The following is a 24,371-nucleotide window of genomic DNA, read 5'->3' on the forward strand; positions in this document are numbered from 1 at the left end:
TTGTCAGGACCAGGGCTCTTTTTGATATTTATATGAAGCAAGAGGTTTAGAACGCCCTCTTCAGTGATGCTTATATCCTGTATAGGAATCCTATCTAAGGAATCGCTGATGTTGGTTACAATACCATCATCGATTGTAAAAACTGACGAGAAGAAGGAATTAAACGCCTCTGCCTGATCCTTGCTACTTCTATGATTAGGCATACTGCTCGGCCTGGTCAAAGGATTCACGTACCTCCAAAATTTGTCTGGGGATTCTTTCAGAAATTGTTTCAACGTTGTTATAAAACTTAATTTTAGAAGTCTTCACACTTTGCCGGAGGCTTTTACTTAAAACCTGGATGTTCTTCTTTTTTTCAATGCTTGGATTGACAGAGCACGCCTTTCGCTTGCGTTTAAGCTTTCTTTTAGCGTGTATTATATCGCGCGTAATCCAAGGATTGCGTTTTCTAACATTTTTACGATGTTTGGAAATGAATTGTTGGATGCAAAACATTTTGTCGTAGAATGAAAAAACCGCCATAGTTCTTCTGTTGAACGAGATGTTCGGTATATTTCCAGAAATGAATAATATGACTGCTTCAGATGTTCTAGTATGGCTAAGTCGTTTGCAACACTAAAATTTGGTATCATAAGTTTTTCATCATTGTGCATGACATTGACATACAGATTTAAAGACAATAAAACCATTTTATGATCAGAAAGACCGTCCTCAATTTTACACATACCAAGAAACGGGAGCAGTGATCCAGATAACAACATCAAATCAAGCACTGAAGAAGCGGTTGGACCCACACGCGTAGAAGATGAAACGACCTGAGCCAGATAGTAGCAGAAAGTGAGCTCTAGCAGCTGATCACCTTTAATGACTTCGCTTCTCTCTGAAGTGAGCGTCGACCAATTAATTCGAGGGAGATTAAAGTCTCCTATAAGGATATTATTATCATCATGCTTCAGGTGCGAATCCATAAAGCTTCCTAAGTTATCAAGTGCATTCACTGGAGAGTTCGGAGGTCTATACATAGCACCAATGTATACCGAGCGATTACTGAGCATGGTTTTAATCCAAAGAGCTTCGACATCAATAGCATGCGGAAGAACACTAACTAATATATGATCTTTAATTAAAATGGCCACACCTCCTCTTTTTGTTTCACGGTCTCTTCTCTCGATTTTGTATCCGGGGGGAGTAACCTCGGCATCCAGTACATCTTTCTTCAACCATGTTTCGCTCATTACTAAAAAGTCGAGATCGTGTTCTAGTACCATAGCCTCAAGATCCGCCATTTTATTCATAATACTTCTGACATTAGTATTTATTAACATTAACCGGTTAAAACTACTCTGACATCGTCAGTCGCCATCACGACGACTGTCAGTTGTTTCGGGAGGTGTCTTACATATGTACCTCATATTAGTATCCCCGTTCCAACCGAACACCACATTATTTATTTTCATTTTGTCAAAAATAAGCTTAACCTTGGCCCCCATTTTTCTCTCCTCAGCAATGGACTCCCACAGCCTTCTGTGTATTTCAATAACTCGTTTAGAAAAATCTTCGTTTATGCTGACCTCCTTACCACGCAGTTTAAAGCAGTTTCGTAGGATACTAGTCTTATCTCTGAAATCTGAAACTCTCAAGATAACGGGCCTGTCTTTGCCCCCCTGTTTTGCTCTTAAGCGATGAATTCGTTCAACTGAGTTAATTTTAAGGTTTAGCAGCTTATCAAAAACATCGAGGTTAACCTTCTCACGTAAAACATCTTCAATTTCATTCATGTCTTCTTTTATCCCTCTGATAATAAGATTATTTCGCCGAGAGTGGTTTTCGAGATCGTCAAGTCGCTTGAGGAGGGCATTCCTGTCGGTGCACGACTTAGTAACGAACTCATCAACTTTTTGACTAACAGTTGCTATTGAGGTTTCGGCTTCACTGGCAAACTTCTCAAGGCTAGCAAGCCTGAGTGGGGTTTCGCCCAGAATTTCTAGCCTTTCCTCTATTTTCGAAAGCCTGCCTTTTACCCGGGCCTCAAAAGATGCTTGTTTTTTTTCTATTTTGGTTACTTTCTCCAGGACCGCCTTTTGTGTCTTAATTATTTCGTTAAGCTTTTCTTCAGTGATAGGCTCGGGATTTTTTTCAACATCACCCGAAAGTGACACTAGCAAGCTGGCAACGGCAAAACATTCATATAAACAACAAAGAAGAGTATGTGAACACGGCAACACCTCTAAGCACAGGTAATCACTACGAAAACAGTATTTTCGATCACCAACCTGCACTAGGAACAGGAAAGTCGGTGACGTCACAGCAGTGCCGCCGTGTCCACTGATGCTTGCAGAAGCGAGCGTCCCTTTTAAAGCATGAAAGCCAGCGGGTCCGTGATGTGCTGGCAACGTCACGGTGCGTGAAGAAGATGCGATGTAGCCATACTCTACGTGTGGCAGCCGCCGCAGAAGATTGTCATCCAAGACTGCGCTTAAAACGTCGTTTGGCAGAAGTGAAGGCGATGCTGGCTGGCAGCATCCGTTTGCCGTGAAAGTGTCAGCAGCACTGATCCAAAAGTACCCAGCTAGAGCCTGCACAAGGAACCGGAAAGTCTGTGACATTGTTACAGCGGTGCCGCCGTGTCCACTGATGCTTGCAGAAGCGAGCGTCCCTTTTAAAGCATGAAAGCCAGTGGTTTGTGATGTGCTGGTGACGTCACGGTGCGTGAAGAAGATGCGCTGTAGCCATACTCCACGTGTGGCGGCCGCCGCAGAAGATTGTCATCCAAGATTGCGCCTAGGACGTCGTTTGGCAGAAGTGAACGCGATGCAGGCTGGCAGCGTCCATTTACCGTGAAAGTTTCAGCAGCGCTGATCCAAAAGCACCCAGCTACTTCAACTTCAACAAGCATTTGCCTCTCCTCAGCAATACTCCGCTCCACCGCACCATCTAAGCTCGTATACCTACGCCGACGCTGTGCGTCGTCCATTGGCTCCAGAAGTATCCTACCAGCCGAACGGATACAGCTATGCAGACGCTGTTCGTCGACCTATGCCCATGCCAGCGCTGCAGTACCTCGAACCGTATCCTGTATCATGTGGCAGCCTGTGCTCAGCAGGATTCTGTCAGGCGACCCTATATGCGGAAGACCAACATATGGCGCACTGCGGATTGCCGACAACTCTGCGACAACTGTGGAGAGCCTGGGCACATTTACCGTTTTTGCCCACATCGCCGAGCTGATTACCGCGGTAGTGCACCTAGAGCTACGCGCTGACAGTTCGACGAAAGCCGTGCCCCAATCGACGACGACCAGGCTGGTAGGCGGGAAGGCTCTGCTACCTTCCGGACGCACTCACCATCCCTGGCTCGCTTTGGTTCACCAAGCCGCCGTAGTTTTGCTGACGCCGTCAGAGGTCGGTCTCCCAGCCCACGGCGGGGAAACTGAAAGCAGTGACCTCTGGGGGGAAGGTTGCAAGCCGTCGAATTGCCGAAAATCCCCCACTGCTGCCGAAACACGTGAGAGTCGACAATGAAGACTTCGCTGAGAAAACTGTGACTGCGGACCTCGCTGTGACGATTGATGGCGTCGAAGTGACGGCCTTAGTCGATACGGGTGCAGACTTTTCCATAATGAGTGAACGTTTGGCAGACGAACTCAAGAAAGTCAGGATGAAATGGACGGGCCCTTATATCTGAAATGCTGGAGGCCAGATAATGACACCCACGGAAAAATGTACAGCAAGACTCACGATTGAGAAGGTGGCTTTTGTAGCCACATTTCTGATCCTACCGGAGTGCTGCAAACCTATGATACTGGGAATGAACTTCTTTAGAGAGTACGGTGCTGTGGTCAACATACGCAATGGTGTGATCACATTCGCCGCTGACAAGTCTGTGACCCATGATCCAGACCAAGAACCCAGGTTGTTACGTGCAGTCGACGACGATGCCTGCGTGCCACCACTGTCATGTAGTCTTGTTTCCGTGTGTTGTGGCGTACACTGTAATGAAAACGCCATAGCTGAACGCATCACTGCCCCTCTTTTTCGCCAAGGCATCGCCATCGCGCGTGGCATCGTCAGCTTAGAGGATGGACACGCAGAGGTGCTTCTGACCAACTTCACGAATGAGCGCCGGCACATAGGTAAAGGCACGGCTGTGGTGTACCTCGAAGAGGTCGACTACTCTCACGACTGTCTTCTAATGCAAGGGGAAGCCACAGCTCAATCACCTCCACATACAGCACCAGTCGATATCGGTCCGAGTCTAACACCGACTAAAAGATGGCGTCTTATGGAGCTGCTCGACCAGTTCAAGGACTGCTTCTCATCCACATCACGAGTGGGTTGAACGCCTCTGACTAAGCATCGCATCATTACAGAAGACACAGCAGGACCGATCCGACAGAATCCATATCGCGTTGCTCAGAAAGAACGTGAGGCAATCCAGCAGCAAGTCGAGAAGATGCTAGAGGATGATGTAATCCAATCATCAAAGAGTCCGTGGGCATCGTCAGTGGTACTCGTGAAAAAGAAAGATGGCAGCTTGCGTTTCTGCATCGATTATCATAAGCTGAACCACGTTACAAAAAAAGACGTTTATCCATTACTACGGATCGACGACTCTTTGGACAAGCTACGGCATGCGCGCTACTTCTCGTCAATGGGCCTTAAAAGTGGATACTGGCAAATAAAAGTAGATGAGCGCGACCGTGAAAAGACCACCTTCCTGACGCCAGACGGGCTTTATGAATTCAAAGTCCTCCTTTTCGGTCTATGCTCAGCCCCAGCCACGTTTCAGAGACTAATGGATACCATTCTGTCCGGCCTGAAATGGAAAACATGCCTTGTGTACTTCGACGACGTGATCGTTTTCTCGGCCGCATTTGAAGAGCATCTAAAGCGGCTACTGTCAGTCCTTCAAGCCATATGGTCCGCTGGACTCACACTCGTACCGGAAAAATGCCACTTCGGCTTCGAAGAACTCCAGTTCCTGGGACACGTGGTCAGTCGCGAAGGTGTGAAGCCTGACCCAGATAAAACTGCAGCCGTCGCAAAGTTCGCAAGGCCTGTTGATAAGAAAGCGGTCAGGCATTTTCTGGGTCTCTGCGCCTACTACCGGCGATTTATAGCAGGCTTTGCACACATCGCCTCTCCACTCACCCGCCTTACAAGGGAAGACGTTGAATTTGTACGGGGTGAAGAGCAAGAAGCTTCGTTCAACGAGCTGCGACAGTGTCTACAAACTCCACCTGTCCTCGCTCACTTCGACGAGAATGCACCAACAGCCATCCATACAGACGCCAGCAATGTGGGCCTAGGTGCTGTTCTTGTCCAATTCCAAGATAGTATGGAGAGAGTGGTTGCCTACGCTAGCAGAACGTTGACACGCGCCGAGTCCAACTACTCAACAACGGAGAAGGAGTGTCTGGCCATCATTTGGGCAGTTGCGAAGTTCTGTCCGTACTTATATGGCCGCGCTTTCCAAGTCGTAGGCGACCATCACTCCCTTTGTTGGTTGACCAACATAAAAGACCCATCTGGACGTTTAGCACGATAGAGCTTATGGCTCCAAGAGTAGATATGGCCGTAGTTTACAAGTCCGGAAGGCAACACTTAGACGCCGATCGTTTGTCAAGGTCACCGATTGAATCACCGCCTATGAAGGATGATGAATTTACAGGTTTTTTAGAAGTTTTTGATGCAGCTATCATTTCTCGGCAACAACAAGATGATCGGCAGCTCAACTCGCTTATAGAATTCTTGAACGAACGAGCCGTCAATGCACAAGAGTGTTTTCGAAGAACTTATCGTCATTCTGTTTACGGGACGGAATTCTGTACAGAAAGAATTTTTCATCAACAGGTAGAAGCTATCTGCTGGTAGTTCCTGAAACTCTCCGCAGTGAAATTTTACAAGCCTGCCATGACGAAACCACTGCGGGCCACCTGGGTTTCACAAGAATACTGACACGCATCAAAGAAAAATATTACTGGCCAAGAATCGCAGCAGAGGTGAAACATTACGTCCGAACATGCATTGACTGTCAGCGGCTTAAGGTACCACCTGTCAAACCCGCTGGGCTATTACATTTTGTGCCCGTGCCAGAAACTCCGTTTTCTCAAATCGGAATGGATCTGCTGGGCCCATTCCGAACATCGGACAGCGGCAACAAATGGGTTATAGTGACGACGGAGTACCTCACCCGATACGCTGAGACCAAGGCAATCGCGAGTGGCACTGTAGCTGAAACGGCCCAGTTCTTCATTGAGAACATTGTCCTAAGACATGGTGCTCCAGCTGTCATCATAACAGACAAAGGTACCGCGTTTACAGCCGAGCTTTTGCGCACTGTGCTTTCGCTCAGTGGCACAGCGCATAGGAAGACGACAGCTTACCACCCACAAACGAATGGGCTTACAGAACGACTTAAGAAGACAATCGCTGACATGCTTTGCATGTACGTCGATGTGGAACACAAGATTTGGGACTGAATATTGCCGTACATCACATTCGCGTATAATACGGCGCGCCAGGAAACAACAAAAATGATGCCGTTCGCATTAATTCATGGCAGAGAAGTTACTACAATGCTTGACGCCATGCTGCCTTACGATTGCAATGATTCAGAGACGGACGCGGCAGACTTCGCTCAGCGTGCCGAGGAAGCAAGGCAGCTTGCCCGCGTAAGTATAATGAACCAGCAGCAACTTTACGCCCAACCGTACAACCTTCGCCATCGATTCCTCATTAATCAACCAGGAGATAGTCTGGGTTTGGTTTCCTGTACGACGACGAGGCCTCTCAGAGAAACTCCTACGCCGTTACTTCGGACACTACAAGGTTTTGTGCCGTCTTAGCGACATGATGTATGAAGTCGTGCCCGACGCCTCCTCCTGTTCGAAACGTCGCCAGCATCTGCCTGAGAAAGTGCACGTGGTCCGTATGAAACTTTACCACTCTCAGTGATGTAAACACCCGCTGGCCACATCTCTACTTGTTGAGCATCGGGACGACGCTCACTCTGGCGGGAGGGTAATGCCGCCTGCATAGCTGCATTTAGCGGCGAGATAGTGACGACAACGAAGAACACGGACTTGCTCGAGAGGCGCAGCGCAGGCGAGTGAAGAAGACGACAATCTTAGCGGCCTTCTCTGAGAGCGTCTCTACGAGTTCCACTGTACGTGTTTGTGAATAAACCCCCTGCAATTTATAACACACGACAATATGCATCATGGATGCCATAGAGACTCCACTGTGCACTTCGTCTGTGAATTGTCGTAGCAAGTATTTCACGTGAGAATGCGTGGTGTACCTGACTTTCGAGCTCCACCCAAATGAACAGTAGTAGATCGTTCAACTCAGCATCCGATGCTGCTGACGTCTCTGCTGGTGTACTCAACGATGAGGCTTCAGCGGCACGTACATCAGAGCGGCTGCATTTCCGATGGAGGCGGAAATGTTGTAGGCCCGTGTACTCAGATTTGGGGGCACGTTAAAGAACCCCAGGTGGTCAAAATTTCCGGAGCCCTCCACTACGGCGTCTCTCATAATCAAATGGTGCTTTTGGGACGTTAAACCCCACAAATCAATCAATCAATCAGCACGTACATCGGAAGATCGTGTCAAAGCGCGGTGCAGTTTTTCTCGCGTGAAACAAAGACTGATGTCCCGCGTAAGAGACCGTAGCAAGATCTTGATGAGCATAGCCGAATACGTCAGGGTTGGCTCGTTCAGGGCTTCAGGGCAGCGAAAATTGAACTGCGTGGCATCGTACAACATTCGCAAACCACAAATGTCGTTGGCGCATGTCACCCTTGGGAGATTTCTCAGCGCCGTCAGATGGTGCTGAATAATCATCGTCTTATCGCCGAATCTTTCCTTCTGAGTATGCATGGTGCCGGCATAGCAAGATTTTGTTGGGGGCAAACCTGTGATTGCTGTCGCTGCGTCACTGCATACGAAGCTCTTCAGGTAGTAAAACATTGTGGATGGTGTCAGGTCATAATTGCAGCCTATTAGCTGTTCGAATTGCTCCCAAAAGCCTATTCATTGTGCAATGTCGCCTTTAAATGTTGGGATCGGAAGCTGCGGCAAACGGGGTGTCATAAATCTTGCGGGAGCATCGTGGTTGAAAGCCATCGCTGCTGTGCTTTCACTGCTGGCCGCTTGCGCTTGGCCGGCCTGTTCTTGTTCCATTTGGGAAAGTCTGCACCCTATCTCGGCGAGCATGCGCAGCGCTTCATCTTGGTATTCCGCGATAGTGGTGTACTCCCCTTCCAGTGTTCTGCTGGGATATACTGATCATACTGCTCGCTAATCTGCAACAGCTCATCATTGCTAGCGGAGAGTCGTTGCTTTACGGCTGTGAGCTACGCGATGTCGATTCTAGCGGTGTCAAGCAAGATCCGCGCTTCCTGAACTATTTTTGTGTTCTGTGCACGTCGTGCAGATCACTTACCTTTGAGTCAATCCATTCTGAGATCCCTGCTCCTGGCTGACGTCCTCGAGTGCCGATCCTCGCATCCACCAGTCTAAAGGTCCCTGGTTCGATTCCTGGTTTTTGGCACCAAGAAATTTTGTGGACACTATGATGTTAACTGCCGCGAAAGAATTCAGCCAGAAGTCAACGTCGCCATGATCGAACGCGATCTTCTTCTTCGCCTGCACTGGCTGGCAGCCTTTATTATAATTTCAACAGGCATAATGCAAATGTTGTGGAGCGCTTGCTTATAGCTGTTAACCACCTGGCAGCCAACTTGCCACTTCGAACGTCGCAGTGTTCAGCTGTGGAGATGGTGTAGGCTTCGTGGGTGGAGGTGATGGCTACATGCGTGCAAAACTGTTTTTGTCAGGCAGAACTCGTCAATCTCGGGCTCGATGCCGAGCCTGAAGCTTCCGAAAAGGATGACTCTGGCAGCGATTTGTGGCAACCCGTATTTGACTCCGACGTGGGAAAGCGGGCACAACATTTATTGCGATGGTTTCTTTATGTCTTATGATGATGCCAACATTGTAAAACAGTGCACAAATGAGGCATTGCGAATGATATTTGCGGCATGAGCGTTTTCGAGGAATTGGATGGTGAGGATGACGAAACTTTGGAGCCAGTGCCTACGAGTGTACTTCTAGCAATTGGCTACATTAATAGCCTCTGGCAGCGTGTACATGCCACAAGCCCCGAAGGAGAGCAAGCTGCCGCTTTATTATTAATAAACTGGAAACCACCTTTATCGCATATTCTCTTCGAAACCCGTGTCACTTACTTTTTTGGGTAAAGAAAAGTGTTTTCACTGGCAACTTTTCTTTAAAAGCTGCATTGTTACATTTACTGCAAACTTTGGAATGTAGCAAATGAATGGCACATCACATTCAGGTTCATTATAAGCTGGCTTGACTGCATAACAAAGTTGCATCTTTCATGAACTTAAGTTGTTATATCCGAAAATTCATCAGAAAATGTGTGCAGTTAAGCCTGCTTATAATGAACCTCTATATTCCTTAATATAACAAACTCTTTTGAATCCCCGCCGTTACTCCATAAAAGCACATGTATTTGCGACCTCTATGTAACAAAGTAACAGCAGGAGACAACCTTGATATAACGAATTTTCGCCGCGGACAATCTAAGAATTTTCCTCCGGATTTAGTAATTTTTGGTATGAACATCTTCCGCAGTTGCCCCACCGCCGACAAAAGACAAAGCGGTAGTTGGTCGCTCGTGGCCTCGGCGACTCCCAGGCGAGAGTGAGCGCTCGTGTTAGCATGCAGGTGTGTGCAAAACGGGCAAGCGGGCTTTAAGCGGGCCTGTGCCTCAGGAGCCACCCTTCTTGCTACCGCAGGCACATGTGCAAATGTGCCCATTCTGCCCCCGAAACCAAAAAGAAAAAAAAAGAACTGCTGTTGCGTCGGCACTGTCATACTTTTAGTTAGCGTCACATATGTGGGGCCACCCAACATATGGAGGCCCTTTACTGAATAGTTTTTCGCGGTATCCATGTCATTCACTCCTTGTTTTCGATGCCGTGCGCACCTGCATGGTTTGCGCGTGTGGTGTACATGACCCTCGACGACATTTAGTTTAGTTTTTTTGGTCACTACAGAGGAGATGTCAGATTAGGCGCTGATGTAAAGACTGAGATTACAGTAATAATGACGGATTTTCAGAGGTCGACCCGTCACGCGCTTCTGTTTTGCGCCGTGCCGTGGGTCCACAGGACTGTAGACTTCGCTATTAGCCCGCGCAACGACACGACGGCACGTTGAATATAATGCACCGAATGCTATAGCAACAATTTATAATGGTATACCAAGTATACAGTTGGCAGTCAACTCTTTTAGATCCGATATCGCGGAACTAGGTTCATGTAAACAAATACGGCCTCTCTAGATAGGAAGAAATGCTTTTTTCACAGTCTCTTCGCGTTGAAAGCCCACTGATGCTTACCAAAATAGCATGTGTGCCAGCGATCACGACCACGCCCTTAAATTATGTCTCCCCCCCCCCACCTCCTGTGCGTTTTTGCATGCTCGTTCAATACGGATGGCTTCCTTTTTGTTTGAACATTCGACCGCAGTTCTAACACGCGCGGGGATGTTATCGTATGTTCCCTCCAGGTAATAGAGATGGGCCGGCTGATTTTATCTCTGCTTCAGTTCTGCTCACACGCTTTTACCCACTCATAAAAGTTAGGATGCACATGGGCATGTTATCAATTTGTACTTCTTACGGAACATGGCTGTGACGGCAAAAGCCAGCCATGAGTGTTCATATAATTGCTATCACAATATTAACACAGTTTTTTTTACTGTTAAGGGGGGGCGTGGCAAGTAAAACTAATTTTTTTTATTAATGTACTGTTTGTGATGAAATTTGGTGTGTGTATGTGGATGATTTTGAGGATTCCAAATATGAAAACTGTTGTCGAATACCTCTTGTACTTTTTGAGTTACAAGCATAATTATACTAATTAATGCTCTTCACAATTAAAGAGATAATTATTGCTAAATGAAATTATTTTTTCATAATATTATGTTCCCAAAGCATCAACTTGTGCAAAGAAGCTATTAGTTGATTTTTCTAGTTCATAAAACCATAAACAAAATTTCCAAAACATGGACGTTGTTTTGCGCACACATCGCAGTGATTATAAAATGTGTTCTAAAAATTTTAAATAATGAGTAAGAAGAAAGATAAAGCTTTATTGCACTGCTAAAGGCCTCCTGAGCCTAGTGCAAAAAACGGAACGACTCTATCAGTCTTTGTTAGAAAATGACAGATGTTCTCGCGAAGGCACATAGGCGAAAATCAAGAGTTGAGAAAACTGACTTTGAAAGTTCACTCTTGTTTGGAAGTTCACAACATGCCTAAAACACTCAGAATCCTCCTGGGCAGTAATCCTGAGATGCTGTGGCCTTGGTCTCTGTAGAGCACAACCCAGTTTCGCACTTCTTTGTTGTGGAACAATGCGCCTTTTGAGCCCTCTTTACCCTTTTGGCATCCTTTTCGGCTGCTCGCCGCAAAGAGCAGTCTCGTGGATTGAAGCCCAGTTGAGCAGTGATCTCTTGCAGCGCACTCTTGCAGCCACCATTGAAACGGCAGACTGCATCTGCAACTGCACTTTCCACACTCTGAAGGGAGGCGAACTGGCTCTTGGACTGGAGTGACCAAATGACGCTGTTCATACTCTCCACAGCGTTCTGGGTTTTTCCCTGCGCACACCTTTCAAGGAGCTCTTTGTTCGAGAGGCGCTTGTAGATTGGCAGCAGTGCCACTCGCACGTGAGGGGGCAGTTTATGTTTGTGAGGCGGCAGCGGCTCTCCCTTGGCCAATGCCTGATTGTGCGGGCACCAGTAGTCGGTCCCACTTGGGCACAGGTCGTGGTGTGGATCCTGGTCTGTGGATGTTACATGGTAATAAGTGGCCATGATGGCCCTCTCCATGCCAGGAACATCGTTGGGGTGGCTCTTAATGGCCCAGCCATAATAATTCGTTAACTTCTTTATCAGGCCCTGCGTCAGCCGGCCTTTGCCACCCATGCTCAGTCCTCGGCCTTTGGATTTGTGCTCATCAAGAAGGTTGCGCAAGGAAGTGCCCATTCTTTTTTTCACATGGTTCACACACTCCTGTTTCTTGATCACCATGTAGCCATACACCTTGTCTTGCGTGAGGGCAAGGTACGTACGCCTGTCACCGTCACAGAGCACATTGATGTATCAAAGCTTGTACTTGGTAAACGATCTTTCAAACATGATCTTAGCTGCTTCTACTTCCATTTAGCCTGCATTAGCATCGGTGTTCTTTTGGCACTGTGGCTTGTGTTTCTCAAGCCACTCCTCATAGTTGTCATCACCAGGCTTGGGGCCAACAGCACAGCCTTGGCAGTAGTTGGACAGTACACAGTGGTCCAAGACCAAGTCTGTGTACAGCTCGATTACACAGCCCACGCCAATATGACTTCTGTGCCCCCTCATCATCCACGTGCCGTCGTAAATGACGTCAATGTTGCCTGGCACTCCTCCTAGGTCCTTGTAAATGTCATGCACCTTCTGTGCACTTTCTGCTTCAATGCGGGTGGCAGCTGATGTGGTGGCAGGGTGGCTGTACTTCCTTTGCAGTCTCTGGTAGGACTTGTGGTGCAGTGCTCGATGCGAAATGTCCATCGCAGAAAAAATGTCATTTATGACAGATTGTTTTCTGCCAACTGACTGCACAGCCCTCAAAGCACGCACGTTTACCTCAAAGGGGTTCGTTTTTTGTTGCCCGGAGCACCTCGGGGACGACCATTGTCACAAAAAAGTTCCATCCTCGCCGCGAGTCCAAGGCAGTGCGTAGTCTTGAGGCGTATCGACCCTTCGTCGCACTTGTTGCACTTTGCTGACGAAAGCAGACCGTTCAGCATCTTCTTATTTACAATGAAGAATGTGGAGTCCTTACTGCCGTCATTTTCGTCGCAGCCTTCGTTTAGAAGCTCGAGCTTCCGCTTTGAAGCGGACTTCGATGCTACGGCATCCAAAACATCCCGCCTTGTCTGCGCCCGCTGCGCGATTTCTTCACTGCTCGGAATCTGGGCCGAAACTCGCGATAAAATCTTCGACGCGTGAACGCCCGGAGTTGCAACGGCTGCCGACGCGGTGCCACCGCAATCAGGTTCGCGAGAGCGTCCATCACGGTTGACGGCATCCGGCGGTCCGACATACGGCGATGTGGCACCTTCCACACTCTCGGCCTCACAACAATCAGCGAAGGGTCTGAGTAGAGGCTCCGTGACGCTTGAAGAGCATGCTCCGTCCGGAACTGCGACTGGGACGGCAGCCGCAGTCGTCTGCCCTTTGTTCCAAGCTTTCCGACGCTTGCCGTACTTGTGGACGCTCGGAACTTTTTTTGCGGCAACATAGCACCACAGTATGAGCAAGCACTCAGAAGAGACCACCGATGTAAACTAAGCTTGGTAAAAAAAGCACGCGAACTATCACAAAAACAGCAAACTGGCAAAAAACGAAGCGCACGCCGGATGATTCTCGGCGCGGCGGCCGCAGATGCGCTCGCGCTTCCAAGGTTGCCAAGGTGCGCGGCGCAGCTTTGACCAGTAAGAGGTCGTGCCTGCTACCACGTGACCCGCGCAGCCAATTGCCGTTCTTCATTTTCGTTTTTTTACTTGCTCCTCGCGCTTTTATTTTCACTCTGCGAAATACGAGACCGCGACCATCGGGAAGCAGGCTTTCTCCTCTTTCCAAAGCTGCCAAAATGGCGACTCATGGTCAACAACTTGGCGCGTTTGTGCGGCGTGAGCAACACCGTTTCAGGGACTTTTTTTTTTGCACTTTTCGGCGACTAGCCTCGGCAAAAACACTATTTGCAAGATTTGTAGCGCACGTTTTGCTGTAATATTTTAGAACAAGGAAGTTGAAGGTCTGAAGATTACGAAAAAAAATAAATCAGAAAATCGCATATTTTGACCAAAACCGGCACTTTACTTGCCGCGCCCCCCCCTTAAATAACTGTTTTGGGTTATTTCTGCCTTTTGTTCCGGTTTTGTTAAAATTTTGCATTTTTTTTTCGAATTTTTGTACCAAACCTGCATGTAACAAAAATCTTCTTTATAACGAATTTTTCTCGGAACTTGTCAATTTCATTATATCCAGGTTTAATTGTACTTTTTACACCATGTGTGTTGCATGACTAATAATCCTGTACTTCGTTATAACTGATATTTTGTTATATCTGACTTCATTGTATTGAGGTTTGAGTGCATACTTGCAGAAGGAATTCCTACACACTTGAAATAACCAAGGTTGTGTGCACAGTCTGAAACAGCCAAAGTTATGTGTACAGTCGGTCGGTTTTTTTTACAACACAGTTGAAGCATGCACCGAGAACAGAGGCTTGGCTAGCAATTGAGATAAGCATGAGGCTCGGTTACCCTATTGGGACTTACCCCCGTATTCTAGAACGTCCCTTCACTCAAAGCTGCACCTTCACTAGAGAAAGCCGATGGGAGCGCAGTCTCCAGGCACGGCAAGTCACTGCATATCAGCGATAATCTGCTGTGATTCTTGACTAGCACAGTGTCATTTTCAGCCGAGCGGTGATGCAGTGCTCAACTATGTCAAGTGAAGGGTGAAAGTCAATTCGAGGAGCGTTTGTGAATACGACGGTTACTCTCGTAGGCAAACCTCAAGTATCCTCCTACTTTTCCAAATTATGCATGCCGATACCTACAGGATGGCACTGTTGTCACCAAAGGCAGTGATCACAATATCAAAACCAGATATACATTCGTTCTTGCTCTTTATGCTTGATGCATGGCTGCTGGGAAGAGGACCTTACAGGCATACCGTCAAGTAATGCCAGTTGGATCTCTGGTTCAGCAAAGTTGACTTCTCATATGTCATCGAAATCAGTTTTACCACTCCACGTCTCGGTTGCCATCTCAGTGTGTCACTTAGATGTTCACTATTGTGAGACATTGCCTCTACACCTGTCTTCTTTTGCACCGGCGCAAAAAAATATTGTAAGTAATGAATAAACACACTTATTTATTTCTAGGTTAATAATGTATAGCCTACAAGATGTTTGGTTGTGAATAACGCGGGTTCCTTTCACTAAGGATTTTGCTCAAGTTTTTATGCTGCAGCTTAACTGCAGCTGCAGCCACCTCACTATAAAATGCTTTGAAGTAGTTGTACACACAGAATGTTTAAGGGTTAGCTGAAAGAAGTGTTCTAGTGTCGAAGTGAGCTTATTCTGAGGCACTGGTGCTTGTGCCGTGCAGGCTTTACCAGGAGCAGCAGGCGCAGGCATTGGAGCGGCTGCGGCTTCGAACGGCACGTGATCAAGATGCCCTCTGGCACATTATCGTCAGCAAGAGTGGTGGCCAAGAACAGGTGTCTGCTGGCCGGGGTGCGTGCTTGAGCATCGTGTTCTTGACAATCATTGTCAATGCACGTAAACTTAGTTTGTAGTGAACGTGATGTCTGCTGAAATGATTGCACATGACCGTGAATAGGCCCCAAGAGTGTGTCAAGCGGCTTGGTTAAAAGGTTGCTCAAATCCTGTTATTGATAGCTCTGTTTGGCATGATCGCTGTTTCGAAAAAGGATGTAACCAGCGCACATTTATCTTTGCAGCAAGTACAGTTCTACTGCAGATACTTGCTTTGCAGAGGTGTAGTGTATCTTTTCACAGAAGCTGGTTTGTCCTAAATGGTGTTGTCTTTTCTTGCAGTGACCAGTGTGAAGCAGCGGCCAATGGCACCACAGATGTCTGATGTAAAATGCAGAGTGGCTGCCCAGCTTGAAGGAGGTGCGTTGTGCTCTATTATATTGCTACTACAAAGAAAGCTCTTGTCTCTTAAAGGGACTGTGAAATGGTTAGGACAGTTTCTCTTAAAAGCACATTGAGATTGGTAGAGCAAGAATCATTTGCAGACTGTTTCAAGCTTTGTGTCAAGTATGTGATTTATTATCATACCAAAAAAACATTGTGATCCCTCAGAGACGATTCTGGGAAACTAAGGAACATGTCTTTATTATTCGAAGTCTCAGCTGCAATTCATTGTTGGTGGCCGTTCAGCCTCAAAGAAAAGAGTGATGTACAGTGGCTGCTGTTCGTTGTTCTCTTTTGCCATCGGCGCGCTCCCTGTTGCTGCTTTAGTACGGCCTCCTTCCGTCCGATGACATTGGGCAGAACTACTTTGCTTTGGTCTAGCTGGTTCATAGCACTTATTTTGAAAGGGCAGTGCAACGACACGAGAAAAGAAAGACAGAGAGGCAAGGAGCGCTGACTAACAACTGATCATTTATTGCCGTCACCTGTGCATATATATGTGCCTCAACAAAGAGAGAGAAACACGATTGTGACATAGGTAAAAGCAAGATAACATGGTTGCTTCCAACCAGATAATGAAAATCATAAACTAAATATGATAAAAATGATAAAAAGCATTTAGAAAATTCACGCATGCGTGATGAGTGAGACACCACTCTATGAGGAAACAAGAGCACAAAGAATAATGATCAACAACTTTTAGTTCAATTCAATTTTCAAAATTTGTTTTATTGTTTTCTTGTGCAAGACACAAGAAACAAAAGGATGTTGGGGCTAAAGGCATATAGCCTGACAGAGGACCCAACACCCTTGTACACAGTTTGTACATAAAAAAATAAAAATAAAAGACAGCTTTCGCGGCATCCAGACCTTCATGAACAAAAGAAGCAACATAGCAAGGAATAGCTGACAAAAATATCATATTACATTGAATCTGACTGATTATACAAATCTTGTAACATACTTACTACATAACATACTTAAATAACAATCACTCGGGAAGGAATCAGGCTAGAACATTAGAGACATGTGATACATACCGTTATATTTTATAGTTAATAAAATACATGCAGTACAAGATTTTCATCAAGACCTCTCAAGACCTTTCAAGAGAGGTGACTACATTTAAAAGCACTTGTCTCGCAGCCCTTGGACACAAGGGTGCTGATGAGGCACTTGTGCTAGTGCCAAATATTTTTACATGTTTTTATTATCAAACCTTTGTCACCCTTTTTACTATGCATATCACGCCACTGTCATGATCTTAATACTTATGTTTTTACCCGCATTATCGCGAGGAATTTTAAGGCCCCTATACAGCCACGCAACATATCATTGTCCGCATCTGTACTCATCGAAATGGCGCTCTTTGGCCATCAATTGGCCCTTGCGCCACAAAGTGCCAGACATCATCATCAAGATTTCCATCGCCCGACTACTACCATTGCTAACATCAGTATTTTTTTAGGACCCATCAAAAAGTATGTTTTCCTGCATTAGCACTTCTTTAACTTGTACCTTAAATGCTTTTTCTGTACAGTCAAAAATTAAGCTTATGTTCTAATTTGTTTAATATGCAAATTGTTTGATGGGTAAAAGTTTGTTTACCATAATTTGTTCTTGTTCGTTGTGGACGGCGTAAGATTTGGCGGATCGGATAAGTGTGTGTCTAGCTCCTTCAATCAAAAAAAAAACCTCTAAGAAACACGATTTTAGCATCAGAGAAAGCTATGGAAGGCCTGCTGATGCATTTGTCACCTACTTCATGGATGAAAAAAGCCTAGACAATCTCACACTCTGACTTGTCCTTCCCCATCATTAAAAACTGTGTGCTGCTAAAGTCAGGAGAGCAGCTGCAACGCCTGCAATGGTCAGCCAGAAAACCACTAAGTCGTATTCCGTACATTATAATCATGCTTTTTGGCACTTCCATTAAAACACCTGCCAGTTTGACCAATGTACATAAGTCCACAACTCAAAAGAAACTTACAAAGCACGTCAAAAATGCACTCAGTGAACCTGTTTCTGTCTTTGGTTGCGCAGCCAGGCTGTTTACCTCTGTTCGTCATGCCACATAGCCTTGAGAGTTTGCAAGGCACGGACAGTAAAACTTGAAAGTCATGCTTTGATGCAAGTCTCTTCAAGTTATGCGAAATTTTCTGAATGTATGACATAACGTGCACATGCCACATTTTTCTACTAAGTTTCTCTTTTGTTTGATCGTGTTTTATGTTCTGTAACAGGGTTTCACAAGCTGCAGAAATCAATTCAGGGGGATATCCCGCCTCCTTCAGTCTGGTAACCTGCGCGTCGAAGCTAGATGAAATAGCATATGTACAAGACTTATTAAGGGCTGAGTGCAAACAAATTTATTGCGATGCTCCATTTAACAAGGTCAGAATGGCCGCTGTCATGAGGTAACAAAGGTTTATTAGATCTAGGATTGTACTTCCAACAGATATGGTTATCTGTGAAAAACAAGCAAATGTCAATAAATCATCAGGCCTTTCATTATCAGGCCTTTCATGCGTAAATATCAGGCCTTGAGGGATAAGTTAGAGTGTGAGATTGTCTAGGCTTTTTTCATTCATCAAGCAGCTGAGAAATGTGTGAGCAGGCCTTCCATAGGTTTGTCTGACGCTGAAATCGCATTTCTTAGAGGTCTTGTTTGATTGTTGATCATTATTCTTTGTGCTGTTGTTCCGTCGTGGACTGGTGTTTCTCACTCATCACGCATGCGTGAATTTTCTAAATGTCTTTAATAATTTTTTATTGTTTTTAGGTTATTATTGTCATTATCTGGTTGGAAGCAGCCATCTTATCTTGCTTTTACCTTGGTCACAATCGTGTTTCAACCTCTTTGTTGTGGCACATATACTATATGCACAGGTGGCGGCAACAAATGATCGGTTGTTAGTCAGTGTTTTTTGCCTTTCTGTCTTTCTTTCCTCAGACATTGTGGAGCCTTTTTTGACAGCAGATCGCATGTAGCATACGCGACCACACTCCGGTGCAGTTCGTCCACCTTTTCACCAAGGTTTTGGCATAGCCATTGCCAACTGGGAACTCTGCATGCACTTTCGTGCCAGCTGTTGTGGTGGCAACCACCTTGCAGCTGCTGTCTGTGGTTGCCTTTTCTTCCTTGGGATCTGCTTTCAGAGCCTTGCCTGCAGCTGCGTCGTTTACCTTGTAGCGCCTCAATGCGCCGCTCGTCAAGGAAGAAGAAATTGGCATTTGGGCCGCGCGGCGGGTGCAGCGCGATAATAAAAAAAAAATCAGTTCAAAAACTGAAAGCTGTCAGGGCTGGATCTTTCCCGTGTTAGCTGCGACAGTTAATGGTGACCCGATAAAGAACACACAGCCCCGATCATCCCGCATGGATCCCGCCGGCTCTGCCACCAATCCTACCGGTCCTGACGCCCAAGAAGACACCAGACCTAGCGGTGCTGCAGTCGCTGCGATTCAAAATGTCATCCTGCCACTATTTTGGCCCAACAGCCCGAGTACATGGTTTCTACAGGTCGAGGCGCACTTCCGTCTACGGCAAATCACCAGCCAACAGACCAGGCACTGGCATCTGGTATCGCGCTTACCTCCGAACGTAGCCGACGACTTAGCTGATATTTTAGCGTCGCCGCACCTGAGCCATCCCTACGAGACGTTGAAGGCAGCTATAATTCCCCGCAAGTCTGAGTCCGAACACAGCAGACTCTAACAGCTCATCACGGCTACAGAGCTCGGTGACCGTCGCCCATCACAGCTCCTGCGACGCATGCGCCAGCTCCTTGGCGACCCCCCTCCGCCCCTCAAGAGGAGCAACTGTTACGTGAGTTGTTCCTCCAGCGCTTATCGCAGAGCATGGTCCCGGTCCTCGTAGCTGCAGGAGATGTCCCAGTAGACACACTCGCTGAAATGACTGACTGAGTGGCGGACTACTCTCGGGCACATAGCCTCAACGCCGTTACCACACCGCCACCGGCCACTGCTGCAAACCCGGCGCTCGCGAGCATTGAGAACCGTTTGGACGCCCTCGTCAGGCGCCTCGATGACTTTGTACCTGCGCATCGTCAACCGTCATCCAGGTTCCAGATACACAGTCGCTCCTCGACGCCCCCACGTTCTCCGGAACTTCGGCCACCCGACGCGCCGCGGGACGTTTCATCCTCAATCGTGTGTTGGTACCACCGCCGATTCGGTGCCTCTGCTCGCAAGTGCACTCGCCCGCATTTCCCGTGCTCCTGGTCGGGAAATGCGATGACCGGCCACTGACGGCGGCAAGTGGTACTGGTCGAAAGTCATGCCGCCTTTTCTATGTTTCCGATAAGATCACTGGCGCTTCCTTCCTAGTCGACACAGGAGCCCAGGTTAGCGTCATCCCGGCCTCGTGTGCAGATCGCCGTCGCAACGAACAGACCTGCCCACTCCAAGCGATCAACAATTCCGCCATTTGCACATACGGCCAACGCTCTCTTACACTTGACCTTGAACTGCGCCGTACGTTCCGCTGGATTTTCATCCCCGCTAATGTCTCGCAAGCTGTTCTTGGAGCTGACTTCCTGATTTTTTTTAACCTTGCTGTGGACATGTATGCTCATCGCCTCATTGATCTCAACACCCGCCTCTCCATCAACGGTGTACTCTGTACTTCCTCACCAACGGGACTGCGAGCTCTCACACCTGCTTCGCCGTATGCAAAAATACTCGACGACTTTCCCAGCATCACGAAGCCGCACACCAGAGAGTCACCGGTGAAGCATTCCATCACTCACCACATTGTGACCACTGGACTTCCCGTTTGTAGACGACCCCGTCGACTATCTGGAGAACGCCTCGCCATCGCCCGCCGTGAGTTTGAGCACATGCTTGAACTCGGCATTGTGCGGTTTCCTCTAGCAACTGGGCGTCGCCACTCCACATGGTGCCGAAGAAAGATCCTGGCAACTGGAGACCATGTGGGGATTACTGCGCTCTCAATGCCCACACCTTACCAGACCGCTATCCACTTCCTCACATACAGGATTTCACATCAAATTTGGCTGGGTGCACAATCTTCTCTAAGGTTGACTTAGTGAAGGCTTACCATCAGATTCTTGTAGAACCCGCCGACATTCCGAAGACGGCCATCACCACACCATTCGGTCTGTTTGAATATGTGAGGATGCCTTTTGGATTGCGCAACTCTGCACAGACCTTTCAGCGCACTATCAACGAGGTCACGCGAGGTCTCGATTTCGTATTTGCCCAGCTTGATGACCTCCTTGTAGCAAGCTCATCCGGCCCTGAGCATGAAGCCCACCTGCGCACCCTGTTCCACCGCCTGGATGATTAAGGCCTCATAATTAATCCCAATAAGTGCCTCTTCGGCGTCGCTAAAATAGAGTTCCTAGGCCACCTTGTCACTTCAAAGGGTATTCAACCACTCGCCAGCAAAGTGAAGGCTATTTAAAACTTTCCACCCCCGACTTCACTGAAGAGACTCTGAGAATTTCTGGGCCTACTAAACTTCTATCGCCGCTTTCTTCCAAAGTGCGCCACATTCCCAAAACCCTTGACCGACCTATTGGCTAAAAAGAAAGACCCGGCTGCGCCACTGGAGTGGCCCAAGGACACTGCATCTGCCTTCGGCACTGCTAAGAAGGCTCTGGCAGACCATGCTCATACATCCCGTCCCTGATGCCCCAATTCGTCTCATCACCGATGAATCAAGCGTGGCAGTTGGCGCCGTTCTCGAGCAGCACGTATTCGGTTGGCAGCCCCTTGGGTTTTTCTCGCAAAAACTGAAGCCACCAGAGGCAAAATACAGTACATTTGCCCGAGAACTCCTCGCGGTATACCTCGCCATCAAACATTTTCGTCATTTATTGGAGGGCCGGGACTTTTACGTCGTTACAGACCACAAGGCCCTGACGTTTGCCTTCCATCGCAATCACAGCAATTATACTGCACGGGAGATCCGTCAACTATGCTTTATTTCCGAGTTCACTGTGAATCTCAGACACGTACATGGGCCGGAAAATGCTGCTGCTGATGCACTATCCCGCATCGATGCCTTGTCGACCCAGCCACCACTAGGCATGGAAGAGCTAGCAGCTGCCCAAAGCAACGATCCTGAGCTGCATCGTCTTCGCTCTTCATCCACGTCTCTATCGTTCACGGAGTGCCCTCTTTCATTTTCTACCTCATTAATAACGTGCGAAACGTCTACTGGTGTCCCTTGGCCCTTCGTGCCTTCAGCTTTTCGTCGTGCAATTTTTGATCAATTGCACAGCATGAGCCATCCTGGTATTCGTGCAACCCAGAAGCTAGTCACATCTCGTTTCCTTTGGCCAAGCATCAATGCTGATGTCCGACTCTGGGCGCGAACCTGCCTTGAGTGCCAGCGCGTTAAAGTTCACCGTCACACTGTCACAGCAACATCCCCGTTTCGGCCTCCAGACGCAAGGTTTTCTCACGTTCATCTCGACATCGTCGGTCCTCTTCCGTCATCGCAAGGAGCCTGTTACCTGCTGACATGTGTGGATCACTTCACCAAATGGCCGGAAGCGTTTCCCTTTTGCGACATTACAGCACAACAGTTGCCAAGGCTTTCACAAACGGCTGGGTGTCGCGCTTTGGATGCCCTTCTGTCGTCACCACTGATCGCGGTCGTCAGTTTCAATCGGCCCTTTTCGCCGCACTTGCCAATATCCTGGGCATTCGACACATCCACACAACTGCCTACCATCCTTCCGCCAGTGGCATGGTCGAACGGCTTCATCGACAACTGAAAGCTGCCCTCACTGCTCACCAGCCAAGGGAACGTTGGCTCGACCACCTCCCCTTCGTACTTCTGGGCATCCGATCAGCATTGAAAGTGGATCTCGGCTGCTCATCAGCTGAACTAGTCTATGGCGTTTCCCTGCGTCTTCCAGGAAAATTCTTCGAGCCATCATCGCCACCTTCCACTCACGATGCCTCCACGTACATTCGAGAGCTGCGCACCACGTTTCGGGACCTTGCTCCTGTGATTCCTGCCGACTGACACCCCCACTCTGTCTTCGTCAGTCAGGATCTGCATGACTGCAGTCACATCTTCGTTTGGCGTGACCAAATATGGCCACCACTTACACCAACCTATGATGGCCCATTCCGAGTACTCCATCGTACACCTAAGACGTTCACGCTGAACATCAATGGCCGTGAAGGCGTCGTGGCTGCTGATCGACTGAAACCTGCGTATATCGCTGCTCTCACGGCCGCCCCGGGGTCTCAATCTAAAGTCTGGATGCCAACATCCAAGCATGTCCACTGTGCGACTCCTCTGGTGATTCCTACGGCTCTTGCTCTACGGGGGGGGGAGCTTTGTAGCGCCTCAATGCGCCGCTCGTCAAGGAAGAAGTTGGCATTTGGGCCGCGCGGTGGGTGCAGCGCGATAATAAAGAAAAAATCAGTTCGAAAACTGAACGCTGTCAGGGCTGGATCTTTCCCGTGTTAGCTCCGACAACCTTCTCCTTGCTGCCCCAAACCCGTTGGTGGCCCCTCAGCGGAGGTTACCTCTTCACTCTCGTCCTTCCTCAATGTGCCTGCTTGGCATCACGCGCCGCCTCCGTGCTGCTCACAGATTTGTTCTTGCCCTGTATACTGACTCAGCCTTGGTCTGGGTCTCTTGGTCAGTGCAGTCCTCCATCTCATCGCTGTGTTTGTTTTCCGGCATGTTTTTGTGAATGTGGGCTCCTGTAACCATGAAGCTCGTCAGTTGCTCCACACAAATCGTTCCGATCTCTGATATGATTCCATTTAGCAGTTTTTCTATCCCATCATCCTCTTTTTCTTTCTTTTCTCCATGCACACCTTGAGGGAGTGAACTTCTAGGCAAAGTTCTCCTTGGAATTCATCAGACTGTTTTACAATCTCCTTGCCTTCTTTAGACATTGTTTACAAAGTAGTCTTGCTGAGTTTGTAAGGCTGGTCTATTTACAATGAGCTGAATAGCAAGTATCGGCCAGTACTGCACGTAGTTCTCTCTTCTTTATTCATTATTGCTGTTATCGCTGCTGCTCCTTCTTTATAGATTAGATCCACCAACAATACAATGCCCAGGTATCAGAAAGGCAATCAAATACTGTGTTTGGCAGTGGTGTTTTAGAAGCAGGCAATAACGAAAGAGTAATATTTTAGCCTACAAGTATGCAAGGGCTTGGTTTAGCGGTGTACAAGTAGTAGCACTGCAAAACGAAAAGAAAATATCTTAACAGGTGTTATGAAACGTTGACTGTGTGACATCCGACAGGAGACGAAGTCCAAGTTCGGCCTAGAGAAACGTGACAAGCCACTGGTTTTCACGTGCAAGCGCCTTAACGTGTAAGTCTCGAGGGACTATCACTGGCACATCCTGTAAGCACACCACACAGACGTTGTACAGCAAGAAGCTCATGATGTCATTTCGCAAGGTTACTTGTTTTAATGGTTCAAGCATCACCACAACTCATGTGGGGCAGTGGGCAAAGTTCGTTCTTCTAAAGTGATAGTGGTGGTGCGCATTTCGATAAAAACCAAATTCACAGGCACGGCAGAGC

The 24,371-nt window shown here is 47.6% G+C and overlaps 1 protein-coding gene across 6 annotated transcripts in view; it reads left to right on the forward strand.

The window, feature by feature from the left end:
- LOC119169213 (uncharacterized) overlaps nucleotides 1-24,371 on the forward strand; it is a 223,967-nt gene that overhangs the window by 66,550 nt on the left and 133,046 nt on the right. For all 6 annotated transcript variants that reach the window (XM_075886108.1, XM_037420324.2, XM_075886114.1 and 3 more), the window contains 2 exons: nucleotides 15,263-15,390; nucleotides 15,715-15,792. In XM_075886108.1, the coding sequence (XP_075742223.1) occupies nucleotides 15,263-15,390; nucleotides 15,715-15,792 (206 nt within the window). The remainder of the gene's footprint in view (nucleotides 1-15,262; nucleotides 15,391-15,714; nucleotides 15,793-24,371) is intronic.

This window comes from Rhipicephalus microplus, chromosome 2 (assembly GCF_043290135.1).
Source record: "Rhipicephalus microplus isolate Deutch F79 chromosome 2, USDA_Rmic, whole genome shotgun sequence".
Classification (NCBI taxonomy): Eukaryota; Metazoa; Arthropoda; class Arachnida; order Ixodida; family Ixodidae; genus Rhipicephalus; species Rhipicephalus microplus.